General features: G+C 47.7%; 1 protein-coding gene across 1 annotated transcript; it reads right to left on the bottom strand.

Annotated features, from left to right (window-relative positions):
• Positions 1 to 4,626: 4,626 nt before the first annotated feature.
• On the bottom strand, positions 4,627 to 13,958 carry YIF1B (Yip1 interacting factor homolog B, membrane trafficking protein). The gene is made up of 8 exons (XM_044268500.1): positions 13,802 to 13,958; positions 9,973 to 10,199; positions 9,716 to 9,820; positions 9,366 to 9,444; positions 9,193 to 9,250; positions 7,401 to 7,556; positions 6,809 to 6,902; positions 4,627 to 5,751 (listed from the first exon to the last, which is right to left on the bottom strand). Exons 1-8 carry the CDS (start codon positions 13,827 to 13,829, stop codon positions 5,596 to 5,598), a joined length of 903 nt encoding a protein of 300 aa, XP_044124435.1. The 5' UTR covers positions 13,830 to 13,958; the 3' UTR covers positions 4,627 to 5,595.
• Between the last annotated feature and the right edge of the window lie 1,152 nt (positions 13,959 to 15,110).

Here is a 15,110-nt window from a genome sequence, read left to right as displayed (position 1 = left end):
ACAACATGATGCTGAGTCTCCCAGCAGTCAGACATGTCACTCAGGGCAGCTCTTGTATTCACTCCCTTAGCAGTGTCATTATACAGCTGGGACTTGTAGTTCTACACATACAACATGCTGCTGAGTCTCCCAGCAGGCAGACGTGTCACTCAGGGCAGCACTTGTATTTACTTCCTTAGCAGTGTCATTATACAGCTGGGACTTGTAGTTCTACACATACAACATGCTGCTGAGTCTCCCAGCAGGCAGACGTGTCACTCAGGGCAGCACTTGTATTTACTTCCTTAGCAGTGTCATTATACAGCTGGGACTTGTAGTTCTACACATACAACATACTGCTGAGTCTCCCAGCAGGCAGACATGTCACTCAGGGCAGTACTTGTATTCACTCCCTTAGCAGAGCAGGGGGAGGGGTAAAGATTGTTTTTATTGCAAGTAAACAAAGGGCCAGAAGAGAACCAGGGAAATTAGGAAATAGATATTTTTTGCCTAAAACTTGCTTAGCTTAGTTATATATCGCTGACCATCAGATTTATAGTGCTATATATATACACAGTGATGCCCAACCTACGGCCCGCAAAGCTGTGTCATGCTGCCCGTGCTTCTGCACAGTTGCAGTACTATTATTAGTTTTGCGGCGCAAGTGCTTTTAATGGTTTCATGGCCAGTCGGGTCGGACCTTGCCGGCGGCGAAGCACTGCCCAGTTAGTTATGTAACCTAACCACCATCCCCGGACCCGCCCCCACCCTCACCCTCACCCTCACCCATCCGGCGCTGCGCTATTCTTGCTGTGATGATCTAGACCCGTGACCTCAGCGGCAGGTCTCGCGGGATGACGCGGGCCCGCGGCACACACTGGAAGACGGTGGGAGCAGAGCAGAGTAGGCAAGTATCTTTTTTTTGGTATGTGTAAATGTGCACACATCGCCGGCTTTATACTCACAGGGGGGCACCTGGCAGTGCGGCACACTGGCAGCAAATCATTCATAGGGGCCAAAAAAAAGAAATATATACAGTGGGGGCAAAAAATTGAACATGTACACAGGGGACAAATGGAATATAAATAAAGAGAGGGCAAAAATGGGAATATATACAGAGGGGGCAAAATGGATATATATATATATATATATATATATACACAGTACAGACCAAAAGTTTGGACACACCTTCTCATTCAAAGAGTTTTCTTTATTTTCATGACTATGAAAATTGTAGATGAATTAACACATGTAGAATTATATACATAACAAAAAAGCATGAAACAACTGAAAATATGTCATTCTAGGTTCTTCAAAGTAGCCACCTTTTGCTTTGATTACTGCTTTGCACACTCTTGGCATTCTCTTGATGAGCTTCCAGAGGTAGTCACCTGAAATGGTCTTCCAACAGTCTTGAAGGAGTTCCCAGAGATGCTTAGCACTTGTTGGCCCTTTTGCCTTCACTCTGCGGTCCAGCTCACCCCAAACCATCTCGATTGGGTTCAGGTCCGGTGACTGTGGAGGCCAGGTCATCTGGCGCAGCACCCCATCACTCTCCTTCATGGTCAAATAGCCCTTACACAGCCTGGAGGTGTGTTCGGGTCATTGTCCTGTTGAAAAATAAATGATGGTCCAACTAAACGCAAACCGGATGGAATAGCATGCCGCTGCAAGATGCTGTGGTAGCCATGCTGGTTCAGTATGCCTTCAATTTTGAATAAATCCCCAACAGTGTCACCAGCAAAGCACCCCCACACCATTACACCTCCTCCTCCATGCTTCACGGTGGGAACCAGGCATGTAGAGTCCATCCGTTCACATTTTTTGCATCGCACAAAGACATGGTGGTTGGAACCAAAGATCTCAAATTTGGACTCATCAGACCAAAGCACAGATTTCCACTGGTCTAATGTCCATTCCTTGTGTTCTTTAGCCCAAACAAGTCTATTCTGCTTGTTGCCTGTCCTTAGCAGTGGTTTCCTAGCAGATATTCTACCATGAAGGCCTGATTCACACAGTTTCCTCTTAACAGTTGTTCTAGAGATGTGTCTGCTGCTAGAACTCTGTGTGGCATTGACCTGGTCTCTAATCTGAGCTGCTGTTAACCTGCAATTTCTGAGGCTGGTGACTCGGATGAACTTATCCTCCGCAGCAGAGGTGACTCTTCGTCTTCCTTTCCTGGGGCGGTCCGCATGTGAGCCAGTTTCTTTGTAGCTCTTGATGGTTTTTGTGACTGCACTTGGGGACACTTTCAAAGTTTTCCCAATTTTTCGGACTGACTGACCTTCATTTCTTAAAGTAATTATGGCCACTCGTTTTTCTTTACTTAGCTGCTTTTTTCTTGCCATAATACAAATCTAACAGTCTATTCAGTAGGACTATCAGCTGTGTATCCACCTGACTTCTCCACAACGCAACTGATGGTCCCAACCATATTTATAGGCAAGAAATCCCACTCATTAAACCTGACAGGGCACACCTGTGAAGTGAAAACCATTTCAGGTGACTACCTCTTGAAGCTCATCAAGAGAATGCCAAGAGTGTGCAAAGCAGTAACCAAAGCAAAAGGTGGCTACTTTGAAGAACCTAGAATATGACATATTTTCAGTTGCTTCACACTTTTTTGTTATGTATATAATTCCAAATGTGTTAATTCATAGTTTTGATGCCTTCAGTGTGAATCTGCAATTTTCATAGTCATGAAAATAAAGAAAACTCTTTGAATGAGAACGAGTGTCCAAACTTGGTCTGTACTGTACATACATACACAGGGGGGGTAAAAGGGATATATATATACAGAGGGGGTAAAATGGAGATATATATATATATTTATTTATTATATACACACACACACACACACACAGACAGAGGGGGCAAAATGGACAGAGGGGGGCAAGAAATGAACCCGCCCGCCCGTACAGACCCCCTCTGGACTCTCAGCAAGCCATAAGAGCACGTTGAAGGAGAAGGTGAGGACGAGTCAGATGGGAGCAGGAGGTCTATGAAGGATGTGACTGGCAAGGTGTGGTAGAAGTGATTGGACCTGAGCCTATTTCTTAATATGTGATCACTATGTCTGGTGCCCATGTGGGCCGCCTGGGTTGCTCCTCAGAACGCGCTTAGCAATATTAATGAGGGAGAGAGGCCTCATAATATTGCACCACAAGGCATTTCTAGAGGGCATTTCCTGCATTCCACTTCTTATTTCTTGCTATGTCCAGAGATGTGACCCCTGCACAGGGGTAACGCCCAGATGTGCCCCCTTTACAGTAGTAACGCTCACACGTGCCCCCTCCCCTCACAGTGTTTGCATTTCTTTCTGTCAAAGCTACCTGGTTCTGGCCGCCGAAATTTATACTATGTCAAGTGCGGCCCTCAGACGAAAAATGGTTGGACACCACTGGTTTAACACATATATAATATAATGTGTCACAGAGACACAAGCTGCTTCTGATGTAAAGACATGCCTGTAATCCACAGTCCAGAGAAGCGAAGGTGGCAACAGAGCGAATACCAAGAGTAAAGTCCACACATACAATCCTATAGTGGAGGCCGGACAGCAACTCTTCTATTGTAGGACTGCAGAAAAGAAAAAAAAAAAAAAAAAAAAAAAGGCATTGTCCCGAGATTTTAGGTTATCCCCTATAAAACCTTATTCACACGTCAGTGTTTTGGTCAGAGATTTCCATCAGTGATTGCGAGTCAAAAATCACTGACCGAACACTGACTGTGTGAATAAGGCATAACTAATTGATCGCTGGGGGTCCAACCGCTGTGAGCCCTACAGATCACGAGAATGGGGGTCCTGTTCCGCTGTAGCAGCAGGTCGTGCATGCGCACTGTCGCTCCATTTATTCTCTATGGGACTGCCCGACGTGAGTGCTGTACTCTGCCATCTCCAGCTCTCCCATAGAGAATGAAGGGAGTGGCAGTGCACGTGCATGACCTACTGATCTATCAAAACGGGGTAACAGGACCCCCGCTGTCGTGATCTGTTGGGGTCCCAGTGGTCGGATACTCAGCGATCAGGTAGTTATCCCCTGTGGATAGGGGATAGCTTAACTTGGCACAACCGCTTTAAGGGATTGTCCAGGATTTTTCCAATTTTATTATTTATTTATTTTTAACACCCCCCCTTCCCTCACAGTTCTAAAAAGAATCTCCATCCTGTCTTGATCAAACTTCCATGAAGAGTCACGTGTCCCCGTACAACAGGTGACTGCTCACCGCTGAAACTAGTCATTGGTGGCAGCAGCTCAAGTGACCCCGTCCATGCAAGAAGTTTATGCGAGGGGATCAGAAGTCCAGTGAAGACAACCCAAGAGCCACAGAGCGGAAGGGAGCAGGTAAGTAGTTTTATTCATACCTCCTTTACCCACCTATTGACACATAAAATAAAATTTGGCCAAAATGTCTGTCTGGGCACCCATTGTTTGAAATTTTAACAGGAACAATCGTTCATGATGTCCGACTGCAGACGTCTTTCAACCAAAAATGTGATACAAAATTCTGGCTGCACTGTGGACAATCAAAATTTGATACGTATGGTTAATGCACAACTCCATGTATTCCTAATCTCAGACACCTGCCATGAATATCTGAGATGGGAGCGCCCCAGTATATAGCTGCAGGAAAACAGAAGCCATCTTGACACTGGAAAAGTATTATTTAATGAACTGATGGGATACAGACATTGGAGCCCACACTCCCACATAACACAAGATTCCAAGTCACGCCTGTACAATTCTTTGCTGTGCAGACACTATAGTGACCCTACGTCCTATAATAGCAGGATCATGCCTACAGGGTCCATTGACTGTATATAAAAAGGAAAGCTTGGTAACCCCCCCCCATCGCTTCCCTGGGTTGCTGAATTGGTTAATAAGGCAAAGTCCTGCAGTGTGAAGAGTCCATGGGAAGTTCTAACTCTCAAACTTCCTAAACTTTAGTGAGATCACAACGTGATGTAAAACACACAGGCCGTCCGAGTCCAGTGGGTGCAGGTTGTTATGTTGAGGGTGACGGTTTCGAGGAGCTGGATGTATTTGCACTATACAGACACTTCAAATGTGTGTAAACTAAGTGTAAAATTAAGGACATAAATAAAGTTCTTCAAACAAAAATGCCAGAATCAACGACTTTGGGATTAAATGTGTGAAATATAAAGAATTTGTTGTATTTGCTATTTCTGTTTCCTAATACTCATTGGCCCTTCCTTTGGGAACAGGCCTGGCCATGTCTAATGGATCCTTAGGACAATAGGCAGCAGCACAAACAAGACAAAAAGAAGGGGTGGAAGCTTCATACTGGGGTGGGGTCATCAGAAGTAGATCCCCCAGTCTGCACCTAGGAGGGTCCCGCTATCATTTCAAGAGGATGTCGTCCAGTGACCCAGATCATTGATATGTTACAGTCAGAGATGTTTCTGAAGGAAGAGATGCAGTAGGGATCCTGAGACGTCTAATATCCAAGCATTGGGGTCCATGCACAGAAAACAGTACAAAAACAGTTGAAGAAGGATGCCTGTTGGACGGTGGGAGTGAAGTCACCCTGACATAGGGCTGAAATTCCAATATGGCACCGCTGTCCTCAGAACACGCTTTAGCAGGTAGGGAATCATCTCACTAGGTGGTATGTCAGCCAGTACATGAAGAGGGGCTGCACTGCAGCGATCGCCATGGTCAGGTACATACGCAACTGGTTCCTGGCACCGCGTACCAGGACGCCCTCTGCTGCCGCTTCTGACAGGATCTTTAACCTCAAGGTTCGAATCTGAGAAGGAAAAAGGAAGTCATTTATAAGGTGGTAAATGAAGGGGTGGTGCAGAATTAGAACTGGCTACGGTGAACCCATCTGCCTCCATCATTAAAGGGGTTGTCCAGACATACTCCCCTTCCAATTTAACATGGTGACACACGCTGGGAGGTTGGTCTGCTAAGGCAACCGTCTAACACCCAGCTATTATAATGCATGCATCCCATTAACTAGACTACAAACTGTGCATGATATTGGATGAGTATTGAATGATTGCCTGAAACACAACCACCAGGCATACAGTGGTATCTCTTCATGCCTGATGTCAGATTGGGTGGGAGCGTACACCTGGACAACCCCTTTAAGAGACAATACCCCCACTTATCAGACATTAATGGTATATCCTATGTATATGCGATAAACGTCTATTGCTGGATAAACCCTTTAAAGAGGAGCCGTCACCATAAGAATTCTGGATCATCTACTCTGATAACTGTCAGGTTTTGGCAACCTTCTGCACTCCAGCGTTTGTAAAACTACAACTCCCAGCCTGCACACTTGCTTGGTTGTTCTTAGAATACCCACAGAAGTGATTAGAGCATGCTGGGAGTTATAGTTTTAAAACAGTTAGAGTGCTGGAGGTTGCGGAAATATACTGGTATGTGACTTCTCTTACATGTACTGTAAAGATGGCCTACTACTTCGTCTACGCCGTCTTCTGTGCTGTTAACCTGTGAGTAGAGATAAAACTACCCCAGCACTGACTGGCTGAAGCAACGACCAGCCAGCGCCTACTAGTCTTAGGCTTTATTTTAGCACTGTTCTCCTTGGTTATCCAGTAACCCGGAGAGCTGCGCAGTGCAGTGGTGGTCCCTTGCACCGCTATACTGCAACAACATCTTCCTGGTAAGACGCATCACAATGCCACAGCCATTATGTACCTAGGAGAGATGTCGGGGTGGCAGCTGGCATGCCAGCAAAACATGGCCTGAATGCCATCAGGATGCCAACCACTGAACTTGTTATAACAGGGGAAATACACTCCTGTCTGGGAACTATGTCATTTAGTACTTACCATGAAAAATACTATGGAGACACAACACCAGCTTAGGACGATGTAGTATCCGGTCTTCCCAAAGAGGAGGCCAGACAGAACTCCCGATATCATCCTGAATGGGATTGTAGAAAGCGAGAGGGATCGTAACACAAGTAGGAGTATTTACAGATTATACTAAGGGGTCTACAAAGTGCAATCACTGCAAAGGGCGCAAATGCTAAACTGCCTCCCTCGAAAATATTGGAACCACAGGAAAAAATAAAAAATGTATCTGGATTTGTTTTCTGCTGCAGTCACGTTCTGTGCCTGAACCGTGAACAAAGCCGTTTGGTGATAGGATTTCAATGATGGGGTGAAGTTTCTAAATTTCCATGGAAGAGTATAAAGGTTAAAAAAGGTTTCATGTCTCTTGATGAACTGCTGACAGCCTGCGGCATACCGGCACAGCATTAAAGGCAGACGCTCTACCCCTACAGTTTAGGGTGGCCTTCTTAGACACCCCACCCGCTTTCAAATGACTGCTGCACAGACTGACTAACTGGCAGGAAAACCCACAATGCCCGCTTCATAGCAGCTCCAAGCAATAACCTCCACCACCTTATCTACTTACCCCACATATTTGTAGCCAGAAAATGCTATAAGATCCACTGTGGTGAGGTCGGTATTTACAGTCACTAGGTAGAGGCTGAGAAGGACAGCGAACACCTCCACGATGAGCCAGGCTAAGGCTGAGCTGGCCTGCATGCCCAAGATCTCCGGGGAAAAGCTGCGGATTGGAAACAACATTATAACCCACGATTACGATATGAAGAACATATAGACATACACGTTTGTAGTGTTCACTAGGATTTTCAGGGTTGCGGCGCCCTTATCGGTATCCCCCCCCCCCCCCCCTGACGTCTGAGAGGGGCATATTAGTTCCTCACCCCCCTGCCAAACCCCTTGGGCTCTACAAAGTCCAGACCTTTGTTGAAGCTCCTGGCTGACGCCCTGGGTGGCAGCCTAGGCGAAAGCCGGAAGCACAAACGGGCACGGCTGAGGGTTGCCATTTGTCCCAGTGCCTTGCAGGAGCCTCGGCCCCGGAGGGATTGGGAATGGTTTGTGGACAGACTGCTAAATAAAATGGCCATGGAGGGGTTAAAAATATATATATATTTTTTTTAAACTCACCTCATTTTATTTAGCATTCTGTCTGAAGAATGCTATTATTTTCCATTATAACAATGTTATAACGGAAAATAATAAAGTAAAGTTTGGGTTCCCTATTGACTTTAATGGGGTCCGGGGTCACGTTCGGGTCCCGAACCTGAACTTTGGCCAAACCTGAACTTCCACGGGTTTGCTCATCCCTAATGTAGAGCTCAAAGTCTCAAAGTCAAGAGGACACCTAGTGGCGGAGAGCGATCACTGCAAGAAAATGTGGTTTGAGGGCTAAAGGATGACATCCGTTTTTTTTGCGGATCCATTGTAACAATGCCTAAAACGGACAAGAATAGGACATGTTCTATTTTTTTTTGCGGGGCTACGGAACAGACATACTGATGCGGACGGCACACGGTGTGCTGTCCGCATTTTTTGCAGAACCATTGAAACTAATGGGTCTGCATCCCATCCGCAAAAACACGGAAACAAAATACGTTTGTGTGGATAAGGCCTAAACTCCTCTCTATGATCAGTGCAGAAAGGAGACAGGAAGACGAACCAGTATCCAGGTATACTAGAATTAATCCCTTCACAGCCCTAGACCACCAGAGATGCTGACATTCAGCGAGCTAGATAACAATGCTATTTAACACCATTTGCCTGGATGCTTTGTGGCCCTGTATATCTGGATATGTCATAGCTAATTATCAGCGTGCTGTATGGTAATAATAGATGGGGTTATGTGTGGCCCATCCAAGAGAGTAGCCCCCAGGTCCCTAACTGACCCTCTCTTCAGCTTACAGGAAACACTCGCACAACTAGAGCTTTAGGTATCATTAGCTTTAAAAATGACAGCACCTCTAGCTGCAATATTCATATCATAACTCTCGTTTGGGGTCTTTATATTAGATGCACTCTCATAGTTAAAGGGGTAATCTGGCTGTTAAAATCCTGTGGATAGAGCCTAACTATTAGATCAGTGAGGGTCCCAAAGCAGAGACCACCACCGATCATGAGAACGGAGACCCTGTACCCCTCGGTGCACCCTAAAATGAACAAAGCGACAGATCGGGCATGCCAACTGCTGCTCCATTCATCTCTATTAGAGTCCCGTTAACAGTTGAGTGCTGTATTCGGCTTAAATAACAAAATATAAAAAATAAAAAAAAAGTATTGGACCGCCGGTCAGATCAGAGACAAAAAAAAAAAATCTTCCCATCTAAAGTTCTTTACTCTAAGAAACTCAACCCATTACTCACTTGTTCTGTGTTCCCAGAGCCAGCCCAGCAACCAGAATATATGTGATAAAAGCCATGACTGCAAGAAGAAGATGTGAGATCACAATATAGAAAGAGACATCTTCATTCACTACCAGTTTATTTCATTTCATATTTACATTTTATTTATATTTATTACTAAATATTTAACCTACCTGGAATGTACAGGTCCGGAGCATTGACGTCTAATCGTGGCGCGACGGGGATATCTTGCTGGTACCTGACCTCCCAGTCCTAAAACATACAAGGAGGGAACATTCATTTCTGTAGGTCCGCAGCCGGGGTTAGCTTCCTGTGGAGGGCCCTCAGATCGGACGCTATGGACAGGATTAGGGCTGTATCACACCAACAGATTATCTGACCAATTTCTGTCCAATCAGACCAATAGTTGGTTATATAACAAAAGATCTGTGTGTGTAATGGCCCATCTGACCAACGCTTGGTCAGATAATCTGTCGGTGTCATACAGGCCTTAGTCCGCTGCCCTCTCGGATCATGTGCGTACCTGGTGAATGTAGGGGAAGAGGAGCAGCCCGATCTTTTTTCCAACATAAACCGTATCGACCGCAAAATAATACTTGAGCTTGTTGACTGGGATTATCCTGTCGATCTGCGAGACACAGAAGAAACCGATTACACTCCATCCCCATCAGGACACACAAAAAAAATCTAAACTATAGGGGAGGGGGGCCCCCCCGATTAATTTCCCAGCATCAAATAAAAAGAAAGCGCAGAAATATCCCCCCTATACGAAGCACTCACGTTTTTGTCCACCATCTCCTTGCCCTGGGTAGCCAAGCTGCTTCCATACGCCATGGCGAAGTTGGACATGGGTTCTGACAGAAAGGCTTGAGTGGGGATGCCCAGAGCTGGGGAGCCATGGTTGTGGTACTCCATGCCAGGAGGTGCTGGGCCGGCACTTGTGTCATCGAATAGCTGATGTGGACCGGCCATGTTGGGGTTGGAGCCTCGATGGCGCCGCTTTGAAGCTGTAAAAGAGAAAAAAAAAAAATTATATATATTGCTTACAACTCCCCCATACACCTGCATTGACCGAGTGTGCGCTCTCAGTAGGCCGAGCGTGCGCGTGTTCTCAGTAGGCCGAGCGTGCGCGTGTTCTCAGTAGGCCGAGCGTGCGCGTGTTCTCAGTAGGCCGAGCGTGCGCGTGCTCTCAGTAGGCCGAGCGTGCGCGTGCTCTCAGTAGGCCGAGCGTGCGCGTGCTCTCAGTAGGCCGAGCGTGCGCGTGCTCTCAGTAGGCCGAGCGTGCGCGTGCTCTCAGTAGGCCGAGCGTGCGCGTGCTCTCAGTAGGCCGAGCGTGCGCGTGCTCTCAGTAGGCCGAGCGTGCGCGTGCTCTCAGTAGGCCGAGCGTGCGCGTGCTCTCAGTAGGCCGAGCGAGCGCGTGCTCTCAGTAGGCCGAGCGAGCGCGTGCTCTCAGTAGGCCGAGCGTGCGCGTGCTCTCAGTAGGCCGAGCGTGCGCGTGCTCTCAGTAGGCCGAGCGTGCGCGTGCTCTCAGTAGGCCGAGCGTGCGCGTGCTCTCAGTAGGCCGAGCGTGCGCGTGCTCTCAGTAGGCCGAGCGTGCGCGTGCTCTCAGTAGGGTTGTTACGATACCAAAATTTTGATTCGATTTCGATACTATAAAAAAACAAAAAGTATTGTGATACTCGATAACATGCAAAAAAAAACAAAAAACCAAAAAAGCCACATACATTCCGCATTTTATGGAACGTCCGGCCCATAATAGAGCAGTCCGATCCTATTTTGTGGGGGGACAAGTTGACAAAAAAAATGGCGAATCGCACGTTTTTTTTTTCTGTAAACGTTGTTCACTGCATAGGAGATATTTGTATTTTAAAAGTTCGCACTTTTTTGGGCGTGGTGTTATGTAATATGTTTATTTTTCTATTGTTTATATATTTTATATATAGACTTGGGAAAGGGGGCGAATTAAAGGGAACCTGTCACCTCCAAAAACCATCCCAAGCCGCCAGCAGTGTGTTTCCGATGATAATTTTCTTCCTGAAGGCCGATGCGGCTAAAGCTTAGTAAACGGTCTTTTATCCCCTGCCCGGCGCGCTTCTCTAGTCATGCTTGAAGTCAAGGGGGCAGCGGCCTCCTCGCTTCAAGTCAAGATAACTGCGCCCCCTTCCCTGTGACTGACAGCCGGCAGTTTGGCTGGCTTTGCCGAACTCTCTGCATAAGCGCTGTCAGTCACAGCGAAGGGGCAGGGAAGGGAGCGCGGTTATCTTGACTTGAAGCAAGGAGGCCGCTGCCCCCTTAACTTCAAGCATGACTAGAGAAGCGCGCCGGGCAGAGGATAAAATACAGTTTTCTGAGCTTTAGCCGCATCGGCCTTCAGGAAGAAAATTATCGTCGGAAACACGCTGCTGGCGGCTTGGGATGGTTTTTCGAAGTGACAGGTTCCCTTTAAACTTTGAGTATTTTGGTGTTTTTTTTGCTACTTTTTTTTTAAATAACTATTTCCCCCCTTAGGCCTCTTGCACACGAACGTTGTGTGCCCATGGCCGTATTGCAGTCCGCAATACACGGGAACTGGCCCGTGTGTACGCCGCATCACGGAAAACACCTATTTGCGTGGTGTTTCACTCTGTGCCTCCACACCTGGAAAAAAATAGAACTTGTTCTATTTTTTTGTGGTGCGGACGGATCCCGTCCAACTGCGGTCCACAACGCACGGAACGGATGCACAACTCTCACACTCTCCCTGCTGCCCTGTGCATAGTACACACAGCAGCAGGGAGCCGACTATGGCAGCGATGGCTTCAGTAGCGTCCTGGCTGCCATGGAAACCGATCGGAGCCCCACAATTTCACTGCTGGGGCTCCGATCACAACTGTCCCTGCACCACCAATGAGGAGGAGGGGAGAGGACCTGCCTCCTTCTCCACTGTGCTGCTGAGGAAAACATGGAGCACGCAGAGAGCAGCGCGTGCCATGTTCTCTATCGTTAAATAGTATGTCCCGGTGACGTTTCGATCCGGGTCAAAAAGTATCGATTGGGTATTGAAACTTCGATACTCGATGCAACTCTAGTAGTAGGGAGTAGAGATGAGCGAACTTCTGTTTTAAGTTCGGCGTCTAAAGTTCGGGGGCGGGTTAGCGGAGAATCCCGATCTGGAACCGGATATGGATTCCGACTTCCGTTGTGGTCCGTGGTAGCGGAATCAATAATGGCCGATTATTGATTCTGCTACCACGGACCACAACGGAAGTCGGAATCCATATCCGGTTCCAGATCGGGATTCTCCGCTAACCCGCCCCCGAACTTTAGACGCCGAACTTAAAACAGAAGTTCGCTCATCTCTAGTAGGGAGAGGTCAGTCCTGCTGAAGTCGGCATAGGCTAGATCTACCAGTCATCTGCAGATAAACCGCTCACGTCTATGGCCAGACATCCACTGATTCAGCAGGAACTCACTGCCCAATAAATGTCTAGGATGCAGCGAGTTCAGGTCAGAGGAGCAGTGGCCGGCGCAGGTGCTGCTGTCACACTGACGGCAGCATGTCGGACACTGACAGCTCCTGACTCCACCATATAAACTCATGTGCTTTCAATGGGGAGAAAGCTTCTGCTAGGCACCGCTGATTGCCGCTTATCTCCCAGGAGAAAAGGTCTGGGTGCTGAAATTCAATGCACCCGATTCTTCTCTCCTCTGACAGCATTTACTGCGTGAGAATTGGGAGACTCCCATCTATACTGGTGGCAGGTCAACCGATCCCACCAAAAGGGGTTGATTCACATGACTGCGATGAGCTCAGGAAACGCGGTCCACGCGTTGGCTGCATCTCCTGCAGGGGAGCCACAGCCACGGGCTTTCCAGACTGACCACGGCTGCGTTGGATACCAGCCGTGTGCGTTCTGCCTTTTGCGGGTCAGTACATCCTGCCCTCTCTAGATCTCTCCTATCCTTCTACACAAAACAGACAAGAATAGGACATGCTCTATATGTTTGCGGGGCCCCGTAACCGACATACGGATGCGGACAGCACGCGGTGTGCCGTCTGATCATTTGCAGCCCCATTGAAGTGAATGGCTTCACAGCTGATCCGCAAAAAATGCAGATTGGCTGCGGAACATAGCTACGGCTGTGTGCATGAGGCTCAATGTCTCTGATACCCATACCGTGTCACATCTGGATCACACCGCCCCAGCCTAACCATCATATGTGCACCAAGGTGTACTCTCATCATTGTCACCGCGCTCGATGGAGGTTGTAATACTCAATAATACTATCAGATCCACAAAGAAGGAAGTATTCTGATAGGTCGTAAGCGGAAAATCTGTTGCTCGGCCAATAAATTAGCGGCAATTACAGATCATATCTTCTGAAATAACACTAGGGCCATACCTACCCCTGATACCTGTCCCTCCAGGGGTGTGAACCCCATCACACTGCCCCTAGAACCCCCTTATCATGAGGCTTTCTGCACCCCCTACCTTCACCACCGACACAATGTACAACACCCCCCACACACTCCTAGCGACTACTCCACAGCCGCCGCAGCCACTACATCCTTCACCTTGACAAGGCGGCTCCGCCCACCACCGACACCACAAACCCGTCCATTACTTACGGGCCCTGAAGCTGCTCTCCCGGTTCATGGCTCCGGTCTGATGACGCGACCTCGCCTCCTCCTTACCAGGTGACGCGTAGTCTCTCTGCTGACGAATCACAGGGCTGCAGGGACCGTGTGGTAACGAGAGAGATTGTTAATAAAGTTTGTTCACTTGTAGAAAAAAAAAGAAAAAAGGGAACGTGGACATCTGCGATGTGGCACGGGAGGGGCGTGTGACGTCACCTTGGAGAATGTAAAGGGGGCCGGGCTAGGCCGCGTCACGTGACCCGGCGCAGTAAGACGCTCTGTGGTTGGCGCAGTGTACGCCGTATGAGTTTTGCTGTCGTGTCAGGCAGTACTAGACCTTCATCTGATATGGAATGAGATTGTATGCGTACGTAGAGGCCCAAAGCCTGAGGCTGCACTACTGATTCTGATTCGTTACTGTTGTCATGGAGACCATGTCTGTCACTGACAACCAATTACCATGATACCTACAGTGGACCTTGATGTACATGGTGATTTGTATCCAAGCCTATCTTCATCATGAATACCATATATCTGTACTACCCCTGTAAGGGGTTGTATAAGATTAGGAAAACATGGCCGCTTTCTGGTGACAACAGCACCACCCCTGGGCACTGGTTGCGTGCGGTATTGCAGCTCAGCCACAGTGAAGCAGATACCGGACACATGGGGGAGGATTTACTAATAGTCTCATAGTTTGCACTGTCCGAGATTACGAATCGCAGTCTAAATATTATACAAATTTACTATTCTGGCGCATGGACCTTTATAAATCCGGAGTATTGTACGTCCTGCACAAGAATTACGTTAGAATTTTGTTTATGCGCCAAAAATGTGTCTGTGCATCAAAAAAAAAAATTCACACTACAATTTGGCCGCACTTTTCGTGCATGGAGGTGCATTTAAAGAGGACATTTCATTAGAAAAGAAGTGTGTGCAATTCTTATACTACCTTATGGGGCTGCTGCCACTGATGTCCGGACCCTTTTTTTTTTTTCTCAAAAGGACGGGGGGTTCGGCCGCTGGGCTCCCCGTTTGTTTCATCGCCTCATATGCAAATGAGGCGACTTGGTTATAGTAGGCGTTGACATTTTAGTTCTGCTGGGCGCGGTTATCTTCTCCCTGGCAGTGATGGCCAGTTCGCATTGTTCGCCAGCGAACACATGCAGGCTGCCATCTTTTCTCACAAGTCCAGCGATGCACAGGTAAGCCCTTACCTGTGCCGCGAGCCGGTCTGAAACAAATGCAGTCACCGGGAGCAGGCAGTTCCAAGAACAGCCCGATGAAGGCCCCCGGCGGC

The sequence above is a fragment of the Bufo gargarizans genome, chromosome 9, assembly GCF_014858855.1.
Source record: "Bufo gargarizans isolate SCDJY-AF-19 chromosome 9, ASM1485885v1, whole genome shotgun sequence".
In the NCBI taxonomy this organism is placed as follows: Eukaryota; Metazoa; Chordata; class Amphibia; order Anura; family Bufonidae; genus Bufo; species Bufo gargarizans.
Note: the sequence above shows the minus strand (reverse complement) of the source record. Positions and strands in the feature narration are given on the sequence as shown.

Bases quoted from the DNA above. Each gene is read 5' to 3' on its own strand.
- YIF1B (XM_044268500.1), bottom strand. From the start codon at position 13,829: ATGAACCGGGAGAGCAGCTTCAGGGCCC. The intron at 6,903-7,400 runs GTAAGTAGATAA...AATCCCATTCAG, and splicing joins TCTGGCTACAAATATGTGGG to GATGATATCGGGAGTTCTGT. The intron at 5,752-6,808 runs GTAAGTACTAAA...TTTCCTTCTCAG, and splicing joins TCTCCATAGTATTTTTCATG to ATTCGAACCTTGAGGTTAAA.